Source organism: Monodon monoceros, unplaced genomic scaffold (genome assembly GCF_005190385.1).
Source record: "Monodon monoceros isolate NGI ecotype Baffin Bay Population unplaced genomic scaffold, NGI_Narwhal_1 Super_Scaffold_12, whole genome shotgun sequence".
Lineage (NCBI taxonomy): Eukaryota > Metazoa > Chordata > Mammalia > Artiodactyla > Monodontidae > Monodon > Monodon monoceros.
Window position 1 is genome coordinate 26447313 of NW_021703768.1, and position 18230 is coordinate 26465542.

The following is an 18230-nucleotide window of genomic DNA, read 5'->3' on the forward strand; positions in this document are numbered from 1 at the left end:
TTATACAATTTTATAATTGTTTTCTAATTAACTATATGCATTTTTTAAGCCACATGCATTTTTCCATATTAATTTTAATACTTGCATGATATTTTATCAAGTAGACTCTCAAAATTTATAAATCAATTTTCTCATTGCTCATCTAACTTGGGGCTACCGTAAATTATGCAGGGGTACAAATCAACATGTATAATTTTACATTTTCATGCCTGACCTAAGAAGTAGATATTAAGTGTCTGAGGTGGGAAAGTTGTCCCTGAAGACTGAAAGGAGAATGGCAGGCTTATTTTCAGATGCACTATCTCACCGGGTCACTGACAAGTCAAAAGATTTACCTGGAAGAAATCTTACAAAACGTGGCATGAAATGAAATCTTGGGCAGCAGGGAGGACTGTCTTCAAACAAAGGACCTAAAGCAAACAAGTGAAAAGGAAAGAAAAAATAAATAAAACCACCTTAGGAAACAAACATTGCAACTTAACTCCCGAGATTTATGATAAATACAAAAAAATACCACCAGAAGTAGGGACATAAGAAAACCACCCCTTTCTCCTCAATAGCTAAATCAATCATGTGGTAACTGCCACAAACATTCCATGAAGACTGTAGGGAAGAGACCACTCAAAAAGGAGAATGAATGCCCCAAGGTTATATACGGTATATGGTATATATGGTAAAATTAGTTTTAGAAATTCAAAGATACAAAGATTTTTGTTATAAATGAACGATTGGATGATATAATATGCTTGTGTTTTCATTCCGTTCCATTTTAACCAATACAACTGGGGAAAAAAAAGAGACAAATACTATTAAAAACTTGGTTTGAAAAGCCATTCATCAATATACTATTTTAAAAATAAATAAATAAGTGTCTGCTGGAATAGAGGCACTTCCAAAAGAGGGAACTATTATCTAAGAACCAAGTATCAAGTTTTGAACTGCTGTAGCTCACAGTGTATGTGTGTGTTTCGAAGGTTAACTAAAGTTCTGTTTTAATAAACTGTCATCTTGGAAGAAGTTTATTACAGTAAAGTTCAATAGATTTAAAATATTAACTAATGAGATTTCTCCAATGCAGATAAATCAAGGTAGTCACTCAACATAACTGATACCATCTTCTGAGGTACCAGTTAGGTAACAATTAATGGTAATCTTCCGTAATGGACACTGTCCAACTGTATTAAAATGAGACCATAACAACTTATTCATGTCAAATGATAACACGCACTCCTATGAATAATAAACTTTTCCCTGGGTATTTCAAAAGTACGAGGAATTTCAACTATGTTCCCCCACTTTTATAAGAGTTTTCACACATACCACAACGTTCTTCGATAAGAACTGCACTTTTCTTTAATTCCTATTATTTACCTTTAAGATTCCAGTCATACAATTCCAAAATATCTCTGAATAGAAATAATGAAAAGAGTTCAAGTCCTTTCACACAAAAATTCTGAAAAATAAACCAAAATCAAATCACTGTAGTACTGCAAACATGTATTAACAAGGTTCAGCTTGTTCTAGTCAAGTGTTTTAAAAAGTGTCTATTGCAACTGTACTAAAACAAGGTAATTTCCTAGTTTGGTCACCATCCTATAATAGCTCATTGGCTTGAAACATTAATGAAGTAGGCAATAGTATCATTAGGATTCCTAAGAAAATGTGAACTTGGCCCTTCTCAATGTACAAATAAAATGATGTGCAATTTAAAAATCAGAGTCTCCTTTACGTCATATTTTTCTAACCCAATTATAAAATATATCAGAATCTCCTAGGGACTTTCTGTTAATTCAAATCACACACTGGGCAGCCAGCTCTGATAGGCTTGTCCCCAGCACCTCCCCCGCTCCACCCCTGCTCCCTCCACCCCTCAAATACACCCAGAATCACTATTATTACAAAGTTACCATAAACAAAGGTCTCTGTGCCAAAAAAGTTCCAATTCTTAATGAAGGCAAATACAGGGCCAAGACAAACTACAGAACCTTGTACCAAAATTTCTGCTGTAAACAAGCTTAACAGATGATATATTTGCAAGTGAGACTTGTCTCATAATTCTTCCTCCTACTTGTTTTGCTCGGGGTTCATAAATCACCCTGCGTGAGATCATGCCAGAAGTCATAAACTTTTACAATAGCAAATGAAGGCTTATGACCTTAAAAATCAAAAGGAAGCAAAAAAGCCCTTCCAAGCTGAAGAATGAAGGGGCGGCCCTTTCTCTTCAATTCTTTTTGAAAGACAGGTGGAATTAACAGGACTTGCCCAGAATGAAATAGGTGCAAACTAAGCATGCGTGTCATGCTCATCAATCCCCCTGGGTGCTCCGCTGCCCTCGACAGAGCTGCACCGTTAAACGAGGTTTGCAAGAGGAGCCAGGGGCTCAGGAAATCGACCCCGACTCCAGCACAATGTTAAGTGCACAAGCTTGTTTGCTGTCTAGTTGTTATTTCTTAGTGTGATTTGTTGACAGCACTAAATTCAAGATCAGGCAATGAATCATTCTGAGATTCACATTTATCTTGCTTTGGAATTTTAAACCTCTTGCATATATTTAGATAAATCTGCTGCTGAGCATACGTAGTGAAAAATATGTAAATATATGGGAAGAAAAATGTGTAAATATATGGGAAGGAAAATGAACAAAGCATTGATCTTGTCACTGGAGATAATGAATAAGATTATTCCAACAGCTATCAGATTCAATTTCACTTTTCTAATTTCCTATCTGATAACGACCAGTAACCAAAAGCTGTCCCCTGTCCAAAACAAACTAGAAACAGATGTGAAGCTACTATCAGTAGTTGCAACACAAGGAGAAATGGGTTCAAAAATAGGTCAATAAGTTGGAAAACGACCTGAATTTTAACCTCATTCCTAAAGCTATATCTGACTACATCTGACTGGTCCTTTCAACAGTGAACACAATACTTTAAGGGTATACTTATGGCAAAAAGCCAGACCTGGCCAAGTTCAATGCTTTAAAGATATGTGTGGAATAAACAAAAGAGCAAGCTGCATCAGGCTGTTAAATAATCTTTTCCCTTACCTCAGGCATCATCTCCTCAATGAAATGAATCGTGTAGTCTATGTTGAATCTAATTACTTTACACAGTGGAATCTGCAATAATAAGGAGGAAAAGTTCAGTTTCAAAATACCTTCCTGCGCTCACACTGTACATGTGTTTGCTACCTAACCCAGAAGGCCATGAACCAAATGAGAAAGCTTCACCTTAATCTAAGCTGCTAACAATACTGCACATGAAACTTGACCACAGCTGCTGAATTTTAATAACAAGAACCCAGCTGGCCCAGTCTCTACAGGAAACCTGCATAATGTTGGTGCTCAATTAACTGTATTAGCAGCAGCAACACAAACATGACAAGAACTCATTAAAACCAAATATATTGCCTCTAAAGAATTAATAAAACCACAATTAAATACTTCTTTTTCTCAGGTTTTAAAAATCTTTCAGAATCTTCAGCTCTTCAGGCAGAGCAGGGATAGCAGGCTGACAATTCATCAGCTATAGATTCATAAGTCATTGTAGTAGACACAACTCATGCTGCCTCTCTGGCTCTGGAGCAAAAGCAATCATGGTAATAAAAATAATAATAGCTACCACTTATTGAGCTAGGCACTGTTCTACTGCTTCACATACTGTCACTCACGTAACCAGCTCTGTGAGACAGGTACAACTACTCTTCCCAGGGTACAGTGGAGGAAATGAAGGCAGAGCCGTCAGATATTTTGCCGAAGGAAGCAGGTAGCTGGTGAATTAGAAATTCTTGCTCTAGACCCCAGCTCTAAGCCACTTGGGTATCCACCTCTCATTTCCTGTTCTAATACTCAGGGTATGTGTGAAAATGAAGGAAAGCTCAGATGAAATAAATCCACATCTGTCTTGCTTTACCAATGTATCATGAGACACTAGCCTAGTGCCTAGATTTAATAGGTTTTCTTTAAGTATATTTTTGAATGAACGAAGGACTGAGAAAGGAAGGGTGTGAGGTTAATGCAGTGGCTTGGCTGACTAGCCGGGGAAAATAATAGACTCAGAAGCCCTAGAGATGTGTTAAGTGGGCTTTTCTGGCCCCTTGATCTGTCCATAAGACGAATTTATATAAAGGTAATCGTTTTTACAAACCACAGCAATCAGAAAGAAACAAATTTTAATTCCACCAGCAAAAGGAATGGTAAGAAAAGCAAATAGTCCTATAATGCCATCTACTGGAAATCTTATTCTCAGAAATGAAGTTTAGCTCTTAGGTGCTTTCTTTTTTTTTTTTAGGATGGTGGCTAATTTGAGTGAAATTCATAATTAACGTTAATAAGAGACCCATTTTCAGCCTTCTCATGGTAATGAGTTCTAAACCAGATGAAGTTACATGCTGAGGCCACTATCATTTTTAAGTTCTTCTTCCTTCCTACAATCATTTAAAAATATTTGAGAGCAACAAATTTGTGCAATTATTCATATTTTTAAAATACTTTGCTAACAACTGTTAGATTCACAGTTACTCTAAAATATGTCACAGCCCTTACCTTTTAAAAAGGCAGGGATCTCGAAAAGCCAAAGCAATCTTGAGAAAGAAAAACAGAGCTGGAGAAACCAGGCTCCCTGACTTCAGACTATACTAAAAAGCTACAATAATCAAGACAGTACGGTACTGGACAAAAACAAATATAGATCAACAGAACAGAACAGAAAGCCCAGAGATAAACCCACGCACATATGGTCAACTTATCTTTGACAAAGGAGGCAAGAATATACAATGGAGAGGGCTTCCCTGGTGGCACAGTGGTTAAGAATCCGCCTGCCAATGCAGGGGACATGGGTTCGAGCCCTGGTTTGGGAAGATCCCACATGCTGTGGAGCAACAAAGCCCTGTGCCACAACTACTGAGCCTGCACTTTAGAGCCCTTGAGCCACAACTACTGAGTCCGTGTGCCATAACTACTGAAGCACATATGCCCTAGAGCCCATGCTCCGCAACAAGAGAAGCCACCGCGATGAGAAGCCTGCATGCCACGATGAAGAGTGGTCCCCGCTCGCCGCATTTGCTGCAACTAGAGAAAGCCTGTGCACAGCAAAGAAGACCCAACGCAGCCAAAAATAAATAAATTAAATTTTAAAAATAAATAAATTAATTAATAAAAAATTGTTAATTAAAAATAAAAAAAACTTTAAAAATGGTACTGGTGAACCTAGTGCCAGGGCAGGAATAAAGACACAGATGTAGAGAATGGACTTGAGGACACAGGGAGGGGGAGGGGAATATACAATGGAGAAAAGACAGCCTCTTCAATAAGTGGTGCTGGGAAAACTGGACAGTTTCATGTAAAAGAATGAAATTAGAACACTCCCTAACACCATATACAAAAATAAACTCAAAATGGATTAAAGACCTAAATGTAAGGCCAGACACTATCAAACTCTCAGAGGAAAACAAAGGCAGAACTCCTATGACATAAATCACAGCAAGATCCTTTTTGACCCACCTCCTAGAGTAATGGAAATAAAAACAAAAATAAACAAATGGGACCTAATGAAACTTAAAAGCTTTTGCACAGCAAAGGAAAACATAAACAAAACGAAAAGACAACCCTCAGAATGGGAGAAAATATTTGCAAACGGAGCAACTGACAAAGGATTAATCTCCAAAATATACAAGCAGCTCATGCAGCTCAATATCAGAAAAACAAATAACCCAATCCAAAAATGGGCAGAAGATCGAAATAGACATTTCTCCAAAGAAGACATACAGATTGCCAACACATGAAAAGATGCTCAACATCACTAATTATTAGAGAAATGCAAATCAAAACTACAATGAGGTATCGTCTCACAATAGTCAGAATGGCCATCTTCAAAAAATCTACAAATAAATGCTGGAGAGAGTGTGGAGAAAAGGAAACCCTCTTGCACTGTTGGTGAGAATATAAATTGATACAGCCACTATGGAGAACAGTATGGAGGTTCCTTAAAAAACTAAAAATAGAACTACCATATGACCCAGCAATCCCACTACTAGGAATATACCCTGAGAAAACCATAAATCAAAAAGAGTCATGCGGGCTTCCCTGGTGGCGCAGTGGTTGAGAGTCCACCTGCTGATGCAGGGGACATGGGTTCATGACCCGGTCTGGGAAGATCCCACATGCTGCGGAGCGGCTGGGCCCGTGAGCCATGACTGCTGAGCCTGCACGTCCAGAGCCTGTGCTCCGCAATGGGAGAGGCCACAGCAGTGAGAGGCCCGCATACCGCAAAAAAAAAAAAAAAGAGTCATGTACCACAATATTCACTGCAGCACTATTTACAATAGCCAGGACATGGAAGCAACCTAAGTGTCCATCGACAGATGAATGGTTAAAGAAGATGTGGCACATATATACAGTGGAATATTACTCAGCCATAAAAAGGAACAAAATTGAGTTATTTGTAGTGAGGTGGACGGACCTAGAGTCTGTCATACAGAGTGAAGCAAGTCAGAAAGAGAAAAAGAAACACCATATGCTAATGCATATATATGGAATCTAACAGAATGGTACTGGGCTTCCCTGGTGGCACAGTGGTTAAGAATCTGCCTGCCAATGCAGGGTGCACGGGTTCGAGCCCTGGTCCGGGAAGATCGCACATGCCACAGAGCAACTAAGCCCGTGCCCACAACTACTGAGCCTGCGCTCTAGAGCCCATGAGCCACAACTACTGAGCCCACGTGCCACAACTACTGAAGCCCACATGCCTAGAGCCCGTGCTCCACAACAAGAGAAGCCACCGCAATGAGAAGCCTGCGCACCACAAGGAAGAGTAGCCCCCACTCACAGCAACTAGAGAACGCCCACGTGCAGCAACAAAGACGCAACGCAGCCAAAAATAAATAAATAAAATTTTAAAAATAAATAAATAAAAAATTTAAAATAAAAAAAAATTTAAAAATGGTACTGGTGAACCTAGTGGCAGGGCAGGAATAAAGACACAGATGTAGAGAATGGACTTGAGGACACAGGGAGGGGGAGGGGTAAGCTGGGACGAAGTGGGAGAGTGGCATGGACATATATACACTACCAGATGTAAAATAGATAGCTAGTGGGAAGCAGCTGCATAGCACAGGGAGATCAGCTCGGTGCTTTGTGACCACCTAGAGGGGTGGGATAGGGAGGGTGGAAGGGAAGCTCAAGAAGGAAGAGATATGGGGATATATGTATGCATATAGCTGATTCACTTTGTTGTACAGTGGAAACTAACACAACATTGTAAAGCAATTATACTCCAATAAAGGTGTAAAAAATAAAAATAAAAAGGTAGGGATCTAGAAGAGAAAAAAAGGCATGTAAACAAGCATAAACAGAATATGATACAGTGTAACTTATAAGTGCATTTAAAAAACAAATAAGCAAACAAAATAGTATAAAGTACAAAAGAACCAAAGAGGAGGTAACATTTGAGTTGAGTCTTCAAAGATGGGAAGGGATTTTCCAGGTCATCCCGAAAATTAACTGGGGAAGGACAGGTGTTTAGTTTCTAGCAAAACAGAGAAAAGGGAGCTGGGGGAAGGACAGGTCATTTAGCTCTTCAGAAGTGAAATGCATGGAGACAGAGATGTAAGAAAATTCTAGAAAGGAAAGTATGAACTATATTATGCAGATCTTAAAAACCATGTTAAGGATTCAGAGCTATCCTTATGGCAACAAGAAGTCATTCAAGTACTTTAAGTGAGAGACTATCACACTTTACATGGATGGGATGCTATGTAAACAGGGTGGGAATGGCTTGTAGGGGAACAAGGCAAGAGACCAGAAGACCAGAATGGAGTCTAACGAAACAGTTCAGAAGCCAAATGAACAAAAGATCAAAAAGGAGGGAGAAGAATTTAAACACAGGAGATGTGACTGAAATATACAGTGACTGTTCTGATGTGGAAGTGAAAGAGGAGAAAGAATAGAGGATAATTTCTAGGTTTCTGGCCTAAGGGACCAGATAGCTCACGATGGCATTAATACAAAGAATTTCATAGGGTGTCCCCTGAGTTCCTCAAACTCAGTACGCAGAGAAGATGATGAGTTCAGTTTCACACAGGTTAAGGGTGAGGTACCTGAGGGAACATCAAGGCAATCTGAAATGTGAGTGTGGAGCACAGAGCCATACGTCACAGCTATAAATATCAATGTCAGGACACGCATGGGAGGAAAAACTGTGAGTGACATTGCATTACTCGGGGAGTGTATTCAGGAGAGAAAAGGACCAGAGACCTTGGGAATAGTCCAGAGGCAAGAAAAAGAGCAAAAGTATAAACTTTACTCCTTTCACCATGTGCAACAGCAACTCTGCTGGATGATTTATGCAAGTTCAGTCCTTTCCCCACATTATATCAACTAAAATCACTTTTGGGGGATTCCTTCTTTGACCTCTTTTCTTATACACACTGTATTTTCTCTGGGGCTCTTACCTGTACCACTAGAGCCCTTCTCAGACACACAAATTTGGAAAGGCAGAATCTCCTTTTCTATGCGAACTTTCATCTCTCTCTAAGACTCAAAGAGACTTGTCATTTTCCTACATATTGGGAACTCAGTGGATTGAGAACTCAGTTGGCCAATCAAATAATATAAATGCCCACTACCATTTCTTAAAACACGTTTGAATGCTGATTTGACACTAACTCTTATCTCATCCTACCAGAAACCAACAAAAAAACCCTCCCTAAACTTCTACATTCTAACTCTACTACTTCCAGGAACTGAAAGACTAAATCCAGGGCAGCGAGTCCACTGGAAATGGAAAGCAGCAGGGAAATGATCATGGTGCTGCCTTGTGCTTTTGAGGACGGGATAAAATATTATGCATGTAATACATATATCTAGGGAATTTTAGTTATGTTGTCAAAGTCCCTAATAACATCAGGTATTATAAGTAACAGCAAATGTACTACATAAAAGGACAAAATTTTCCCACAATGCTCTATACTTAGCCAACAAGGCTTTCAATCCACTTCAATTCAAGAAGACCTTAAGAGAACTTGTTGGTACTAGACTGGATTGAGATTCTAACATTACCATCATTTGCATGCCCTTCTTGCTGATGAGCTCTCTCTAGCAAAAAAATGAATCAGAACAGTAAAGCGATTTAATAATTCTTTTTCTTGGGAGGCTATTTCAAATTCAAGAGGCCTTTGATGGATCTAATTCCTATGAACTGTACAACACTCAGCTTAAAACTCGATTTATTTTATCAACATCTCTAACATAAATGATGGGGCTTATCTTCTCATTACAGAGTTAAGTTCTCAAGTTTTGAGAATTTGAATATTTATAAAAAATATACTCTGAAGCCAGGAATTTTTCAGTCCTATCTTTTACAACAACAGTAACAACTGCAATTAATTTCGCACTAGCGGCCTCTCAGTGCCAAACCTTGTGCTGAGGGACTTTAATGAAGCTCAAAGAATCACTCTTCCAAGGTCACATAAATATGGAGAATCAGTTAAAAAAAAAAAAAAAGAATTAGAAGAAAGACTCAAATCCACATCTGCCTGACATCTTATCCAAAATAATTAGTGCCAATATGTATTGTATATTAAACATCATGATAAACACTTTTCATTTGTCATCTCATTTATTTTTTTACAAAAACCAGTAAGACTGCCACAACTAATAACGTCTGTTTTACAGATGAGAAAATCAGGGCTTTATAAAAATTGAAATGTCAAATCATACAGCTAGTAAGTAGAATTCACTAAGGTTTAAACCCTCTCTGAAGTCACACTTCTTTCCTTCTTTAAGGTGATCCTAAAAGTTAAAATGAGATCTGTATTACTTGTAGGGAATTAATAGATAAGACAGATAATTTTTAACTATTTTCATGGTAACTAATTATTTGTATTTGCAAGCCTGCTGAGGAAAAAAAAAGAGAAACGTATTATGTAGGGGGGAGTTGGACTAGATGACTTCTGAAGGCCTTTTCAACTCTAAGACTATGAGATTTGGTGTAACAAAGGGTTTGAGTGCCTAATTGAGACATTTTAAAAAATAATAAAATAAGAAACCTTCAAAATTCAAAAACTTCCCAGTGTCTCTTCATAAAGATTGTTTAAGAATAGTCCAAACAACCTAAACGTCCATTGACGGATGAATGGATAAAGACGATATGGTACATATATACAATGCAACGCTACTCAGTCATAAAAAAGAATGAAATAATGCTGTCTGCAGCAACACAGATGCAACTAGAGATTATCATACTAAGGGAAGTAAGTCAGAAAGAGAAAGACAAATACCATATGATATCACTTATATGTGGAATCTAAAATGTGGCATAAATGAACCTATCTACAATATAGAAACAGACTCACAAACATGGAGAACAGACTTGTGGTTGACAAGGGGGAGGGGAGAGGGAGAGGGATGGACTGGGAGTTTGGGGTTAGTAGATGCAAACTATTACATATAGAATGGATAAACAACAAGATCTTACTGTATAGCACAGGGAACTATATCTAATCTTCTGGGATAAACCATAATGGAAAAGAATATAAAAAAAGAATGATTACAGCATACAACTGAGTCACTTTGCTGTACAGCAGAAATTAACACAACACTGTAAATCAACTATACTTCAATTAAAAAAAAAAGAGTAGTCCAATTTAAAACTTTGTAAGTATGTATGATGATGGATGTTAATTAGACTTATCGTGGTGATCATTTCACAATATATACAAATATCAAATTATTGTGTTGTACACCTGAAACTAATAACATTATGTGTCAATTATACCTCAACAAAAAAAAAGAAGTCCAATATTACACCCCTTTCTATATTATGGTCCACCCTAGAGACAGATGTGATGTGTATTATCAAATGATTTTATTTTTACATTTACAGTGTAATCGTCTTCTCAAGAAGAAGATTCTCTAGGATAAAGTATACTGTAGCATAAAGAAAATCTCATTAACAGTCTGTTTTAAATTAATATCACTACTACAGAATCATGTCTGCTAATAAAAAATAATAATCGAAAGGAGCAAGATTAGGCAAAGATTTTTTCTTTACTCTCCAATGGAACAGAATTTCACAGTTTAAGTAAACAATACTAAAATAACTTCTCAAACTGCAGATGTAATTTCTTTTAACCAAACCAGAAAGGATTAAAGAACATTCTACTTTGATGTACACACACCATAGCTGTAATTCAGTAAGTTCTATAGCAGCATCTAGACTGGCTCAAGTATACCTCTACACTCCCTTCCTGAGGCGCCAGTGAATTCCACTCTACGTCCAACTGGAACACAGAATAAGTAAGACAATTCCCATGACTGCCAGCTTTGAGACAGAAAGATTTTGACTTACAAATACAGAACTTCCATTTGAACCGATTACCAACAAATCGATTACCAATACCTATATAATATCATGGATCTGTATGTCAGAGTGTCTTAAAGAAGACATACTCCTGGGATTCAAAAGCACAAAAATGTATGAAGTTAATTCAGGCTCCAGATGTCCTGAACAAGCTCTATTTCTTTACCTATTGCTCAGAGACTAAATAATAGCTTCTCCTTAAAACTTTCCAACTTTCTTTTGAAGGACACCAAACCCAAAATAGCTCTGACACATTACTCCACAGTTTATCCTTCTTTTTCAATCTTTCACACTCTCAAAATGTTATTCTGACCCATGTTTACTTACACCATTTAATGTGGACCAAACCTGTGACTCATTAGCACAGATGTCACATTGCCACCTGACACACACTGCCGCTGACTTCCTGCAGCTCAGGTAGAGGGGTGCAAAGTAATTGTTACTTAGAAGTCAGATGAAAAGAAATTTCCTCTGACTTTTAGAAAGAAAGAGTGAAGGGAAGGAAGGGGGCTCAGGGAAGGAGAAAGCCAGCTGATCAGCATATACTTACATTGGTCAGGGGGGCGTGTGCAAACATAGAAAATCCTTCAAAGATATACTCATGATCATCATATTCGATAACAGTTGGCCTGTCAGTCTGAAAGCAAACAGAAACACAAAGTATGAAAAAATGACATGATTTGCATGTGCAGAAACCCATCAGGACACACAAAGCAACAAATAGGTGAAATGTATGGACTTCTGTTAACGTTTTCCCAAACACCAGGGAGAAACTTTACACAGAGGATTAATTCTAGCTAGAATTCTCCTGCTTGGTGGAACTCTCTAGCTTCAGTAATATTTATATACTAGACAATCCAGAATGTTTATTATGGGTGCCATAAAGAAAAAAAAGGCTAGCTACATGGCTTCATTTTCTAGGAACTTGTTTTATTTAATCCCACAATACTACCAGTCCTGTTCTTACTAAGCTATATTTCTGAACTAACAGAAGCTCTAACAAGAACAACATAATGGCACAGTTGAATCAAAGCCAGTGGAGAAGACTCAGCATCACAACAGTCAAAACTAGCAACAGCCTGGAAGGCTCTGAAAGGACTCAAGGTGCCGGAGGCTCATCCCCTCACAGCTCCATTCCCAGGCCCTCCAAGGAGAAACCAACCCATTAAGCACTGTAACAAATCAATTCCTGCATAATGTCAAAGATCTTAATTACCTGCAAATTGAATCTAATTAAAATATGCAAATGTTGACCTAAGCATAAGAGATTCTTTTCTTCATGCCATTCTTATAGCCCACCATTTTTAATCCTAAATGCTAAACATGGAACAAATTATCAAGATTGGAAACCTAAAAGACATGTTTTTTTACATAGGTATTGAACATTATTCTTCTAAACATTTATACACACACACACACACACACACACGAAGAACTTGGGTCGGGGGGGGGAATAAAGAATATCCAAATGCATATTATTTGTTTTTCCAATATTACTGTTACTTCGCATTTGAATAACTCAACAAAGCTGGTCTAAATTAAATATTATGAAAGAACTTCTAGTGAAATGATAATGGTACAGCCACTTGGGAAAACAGTTTGGTAGTTCCTCCGAATATTAAACATATAGTTACCATATAACCCAGCAACTCTAGTCCTACATTTATACTCAAGGGAAAGGAAAACATACATCCACACAAAAACTTGTACACAAACATTCACAGCAGCATTATTATAATAGCCCCAAAGTGGATACCACACAAATGGTCATCAACTGATGGATGGATAAATAAAATACAGTATGTCCATACAGTGGAATATTACTTGGCCGTAAAAAGGAATGAAGTTACATACTACAACATGGATTAATCTTGAAAACATTATGGTAAGTGGGAGAAGCCAAAAGATCACATATTCTATGATTCCATTCATATGAAATATCTAGAATAGGCAAATGATAAAGACAGAGAGTACCTTAGTAGTTTCTGAAGGCTGTGGGGTGGGAAAGAATTGACTGCTAATAAGTACAGGGTTTCTTTGGGAGATGATGAAAATGTTCTAAAATTAGATTGAGGTGATGGTTTCACAATTCTGTGAAAAGACTAAATATCATGAAATATATACTTTAAATGGGTGAGTTTTATGGTATGTTAATTATATGTCAATAAAGTTGTTAAAATATTAATAATCTAATTTTGAAACTGAAATCTCTTAATTAAAAAAGTAACCAGAATTAATTAATTTTGTACTGTGAAAAGGCAGTATGGCACAGTGGAATGGCATACAGCCATGCACCGTGAAGTCAGTCTGCCCAGGCTCAAGTCCTCACTGTGCCACTTATTGCCTGAATAATCTAGAGCAAGCGGCTTAACCTTATCTGTAAAACATGGACGACTGCCTCACCTGCATAGTGAGGATAATAATACCTACTTCATCGATATTTTTGTGTGAAATAACTTAATACATGTCAAATACTTAGAATGGTGCCTAGTACCATAGTCAACAAACATTAGGTATTATTATCACTGTCATATATGCAATACTATGGTCATAATATACAGATAATACATAAGCTATTAGCTGATTTTTAAGAGATGCACAAGCGTTCTCTGCATTCTTCCAACTCCATAGCTCCAACGAACAAGCTCTCCATAATTCACTGGCTATTATGTGGTACCAACAATATGAATGAAAAAAGATACAGAAAGTAGTATAATGAGAGGAAGCCAAAAATAAGTCATTATGATAAAGGTCAATTTTATTGGCATAAAAATAAAATGTTTTTAAAAGAAAGAACATTTAAGAACTGAATCCATATTTAACCAATTCACATTTTAACCTATGTACACACATAGAACCTATTTACTACATTTTTAAACAAATGAAACCTGATTTTGTTAGGAACTCACTAAAAAGTTTGTAGGAGGTGAGACTGTAATTCGATAGTGGAAAAGTCTGCCAGCATTGTTGGTCATAGGACGACAGGGCTTGATGGCCTGAGGGGAAAAATAAAAATGAGTTTAAGAGTAAAGTAGCAAAATACTGTTATTTAAAAATAGACTGTATTTTCTAGATTCGCATCTGACAAAAGAGGTGGTATGTGTGTTCCTTCACAAACTGGAAGGGAAGGACAGTATTCACTTTACCATTACTAGATAGATAAAAATGGGCTGCTGGTCACTGGCATTCAACCCACCAACTCATGTACAATACAACATATAGATCTCTCTAGATCTGAATTTCCATGACTATCTTCCTTTCATTTAAAATAACTTAATAATTGACCTTTGGCTAACCTCTCAATAAACTAAAAAAACAACAACAAAAAACCCCAGAAAGCAAGAAAAATAATCTCAGAAGTAACAGCAGTGGGTTATAATAGGAAGGGGAAACAAGTGAAAGGGTTAAATATGCTGAATAAAAATAGAGAGAACCAGAAATGCAGCAAGCACAGAGGTGGTGGACAGAATATGCACAGGGCTTAAGACGGGAAAAGGAAAACAGCGAGCAACAGAAGCATCAGTGGAATCACTGGGTACGTTGTGACAGACACAACGATGGGTGACCCAGACCATCTTTCAAGGAAGGACTTGCTGCCTACTGTGAACAGCATGGACAGCAGTCTCCAGTTGTCGGCTCCTTCAGGATCTGTGTCAACTGCAGAGGCCCCTCACCTGATGTCAGGCGTGTACTGAGCGAGGCAGAGGTACAAAGGCCCAGCCCCCCAGCCCAACTTGAATGGGCAATACTCATTCCTTGGATCAGCACCAGGTTGACAGGGGCTTTGCTGGAGCTGACTCATAGTTAGACTAATCCGTCTATCCAATGCTGCTAATATCCTCTTCCTCTCACAGGTGAAGATCCCTAAGAAACACGCACCCCAAACTTCATCTTAGCATCTGCTTTTGGAGAATCCAACGTGTGACAGTTGGCACCAGAAGCGATCCAAGAAAGCAGGAGATGAGACAGGGTTTTGGAGCTGAATCACTTACCATCCAACTGGCAGAAAGGAACCCATCATGGTGGCTGGTGGAGCACACAGCCCCTGGCACCAGATAACACGCCAATTGAAACGTTCAAAGATGCTGAATTGGGAGACTGTACCAGTGGAAGCAGGTGCAATGCACCAGGTGTTTAAAACTATGAGAGACCGGTAGCTGTAGGGATAATGGGATGGATGGCTATTGCCGAGCACAACTGATGCTTTACCATGCTCTTCAAACTTTACTGTGATCTCAGATTGCTTGCTCCCCAGGCCCAGAAGTTTCTAAGTCAGCAGCTGAGGCAGGCTGAGAATCTGCATTTCTAACAAGGCCCCAGGTGATGCTGATACTAGTTGGAGAGCTGCACTTAAGAGAACCACTGCTCTACAGAAATGCAGCAGCAGAGGAGAAGGAAAGGCAGCTAGAAGCCAGATGTGAAAGCCTGCTATTGCACACAAAGAGGCTCTTACCACCTGCAGTGAGAGATCAGAGAGCGCCAGGACCAAGCCCAGGGCTTACCTGTCCAAGTGGGTGGACCTTAAAGGCTAATTAACAGTCAACCAAGGCAGGTCTGTTATGCCAAGGTCAGGGATATGAAAACCCAGGATGAGACATACAGGTTCTGACTCCTCAGACGCCTCTAACCCTTCTGCCTCTTCAGAGGTGGCCCATCCTTGTCTATTAAGAGCAAGCACTCACCCGTCTGAAGACAACGAAAGCCCCTGAAGGCAACATTGTCCTCACTCTCCCGACACCCGACCTCACAACAGACCTGTAATTAGGGTCATTTCACAGCATAACTGGTTTCACATTTTACAGCTGGGAAGGTGCTGAGAGGAGACATAACATCCCAAAGGAACTGTAAGAACCAGCTGGCACCAGCACGTGCCGGCAGCAGGAGTCCACACACGACCAGATGCTGGGAGTGCTCGATCAAAAGGAACAGAACATACAGCTAATTAGGGAAGAGTTTACTGACTTGGGAGCATTCAGGATTCAAGGATGTCAGGAGATGCTGAGAACTCCCTACTAAGACATCTCCTAAAAGCATGAAAAAGCGATGGCCCGTGCTGAGTAAAGTGAAAATACCAAAACTGCAGTGACCGACAGAGGAGGAAGGAATTCAGAGATTCAAGGAAATGGGTACGTTGGGATGGATATAGTATCTATGACTGAAAAATATTATCAGATAATCATATTCCATGGGAAGGCCCAGAGGACACGCCACTGACCAAGGCCAAAAGGAATGTGCTCGTGAAGGGGCACCAGCGTCACTAGGACGATCGGTGGTGGCCTCCTCTGCAGGCCAGGGCTGATTGTAAGAGAGGCGGTTACAGCAGCAGGGATGACAGGACTCTGAAACAAGAGAGGCCACATGATGGGGCTCATTATAAGAAGCCAGGTCACACAATTATCATTATCGCCAGCGAGACGGAAGTGGCAGCCAAGGGGATGTAACCCACAAAGAGTCATGGAAGTGGTTTTCACAACACAGTGTCCTTAGGTACAAAAAAAATGGGTAGCTGATAAGAGTACTACCTTAGTTTGTACCAACGGAAGTAATCAAGACTGGATAACCAAGAGGCTGAAGGTAGGCTGCTCCAGTAAACACTCATGATCCCTTGCCCGGCTCCAGGCCTGACAAGTTACTGGACTGAAATCCACTGCCTGAAGAGGTGGCCAGAAGGCAGGAGGACGGGCCCTGCAACATTATCACCAGCAAAAATGGTCACGGTGGCCCTGTCCTTCCCCCAAGGGGCCTACGGCCATTTTGCTCAGATAACTGTACACCGGGGAAGGAAGAAGCCAGACAGTTCAAGGAGTGTTAGACCCAGCATCAGAATCAACTGATACTCAGAGACTGGGCGTATCATTCTGGTATCCCTGTCGGAGTGGGGGAGACGAGGCCAAGGTAGTAACAAAATCTTGGTCAAGGTCTGCCTTACAGTAGGTCCACTGAGTCCACAGGTCCACCCAGTGGTCATTTCCCTGGTTCCCAAGTGTACCACTGGAATTGACAAAATTGGCAGACGGCGCCACCTCACACTGGGTCCTTGATCTGTGGAGTAAGAGCCGTCGTGATGGGAAAGGTCAAGCAGAAGCCACCCAACCCGGACCTCAAAAACAGTATGACTCTGGGGGAATGGTGGAGATTGGTGCCACCCTTAAGGATCCAAATGACACAGGGATGACTGCCCCATCACATCTCTGTTTAATTCACCAGTCTGGGCCCTAAAGAAACCAAATGGATCCTGGCGGATGACTATATACCACCACAAGCTCAACCAAGTAGCTCTAATTGCACCTGCTGTGCCAGGTGTTGTAGCGTAGTTACAGCAGATTAATCTGACCTCAGGTACAAAGTATGTGGCAACTGATCTGCTGAATGTATCCTTTTCTATCCCAATCAGGATGAGGACCAGTTCCGATCAGAACCGGTTCACAGTTACGTGGAACAGACAACATTTATGGGTTTGCCACCGGGTTCACTCTCCCACTCACTGTCATAATACAGTTCAAGGTGCCCCTGACCTTCTGGAATACTGTAGAATGTTATATTGCTCCACCGCATCTGTGACATTATTACGTTGAGGAAACTAAGAGCCCTAGTAAAATGGATATGCTCCAAAGGGTGAGAGAGAAACCCTGCGAAGATTCAGGGTCTACCCCAGCCGCACCATTTTAGGGGAGCATTCTGGGGAGTTCCAAGACATCCATCCAAAGTAAAAGACAAAATTATTGCCTCGTGCACCTCCTACAATGAAGAAGGAAGCAGCACACTAGGTGGGCCTCCCCGGGCTCAGGAGGCAGTGCAGTCCTTAGCTAGGAATATTACTGCAGCCTATATATATATATATATATATATATATATATATATATATATATATAT

At 39.6% G+C, this 18230-nt stretch overlaps 1 protein-coding gene across 7 annotated transcripts in view; it reads right to left on the minus strand.

The window, feature by feature from the left end:
• Nucleotides 1-18230, minus strand: part of DROSHA (drosha ribonuclease III) — a 126547-nt gene that overhangs the window by 82723 nt on the left and 25594 nt on the right. For all 7 annotated transcript variants that reach the window (XM_029216656.1, XM_029216657.1, XM_029216655.1 and 4 more), the window contains 5 exons: nt 14267-14353; nt 11908-11994; nt 3047-3118; nt 1372-1453; nt 336-410 (listed from right to left, as the gene is read on the minus strand). In XM_029216656.1, coding sequence (XP_029072489.1) covers nt 336-410; nt 1372-1453; nt 3047-3118; nt 11908-11994; nt 14267-14353 — 403 coding nt within the window. The remainder of the gene's footprint in view (nt 1-335; nt 411-1371; nt 1454-3046; nt 3119-11907; nt 11995-14266; nt 14354-18230) is intronic.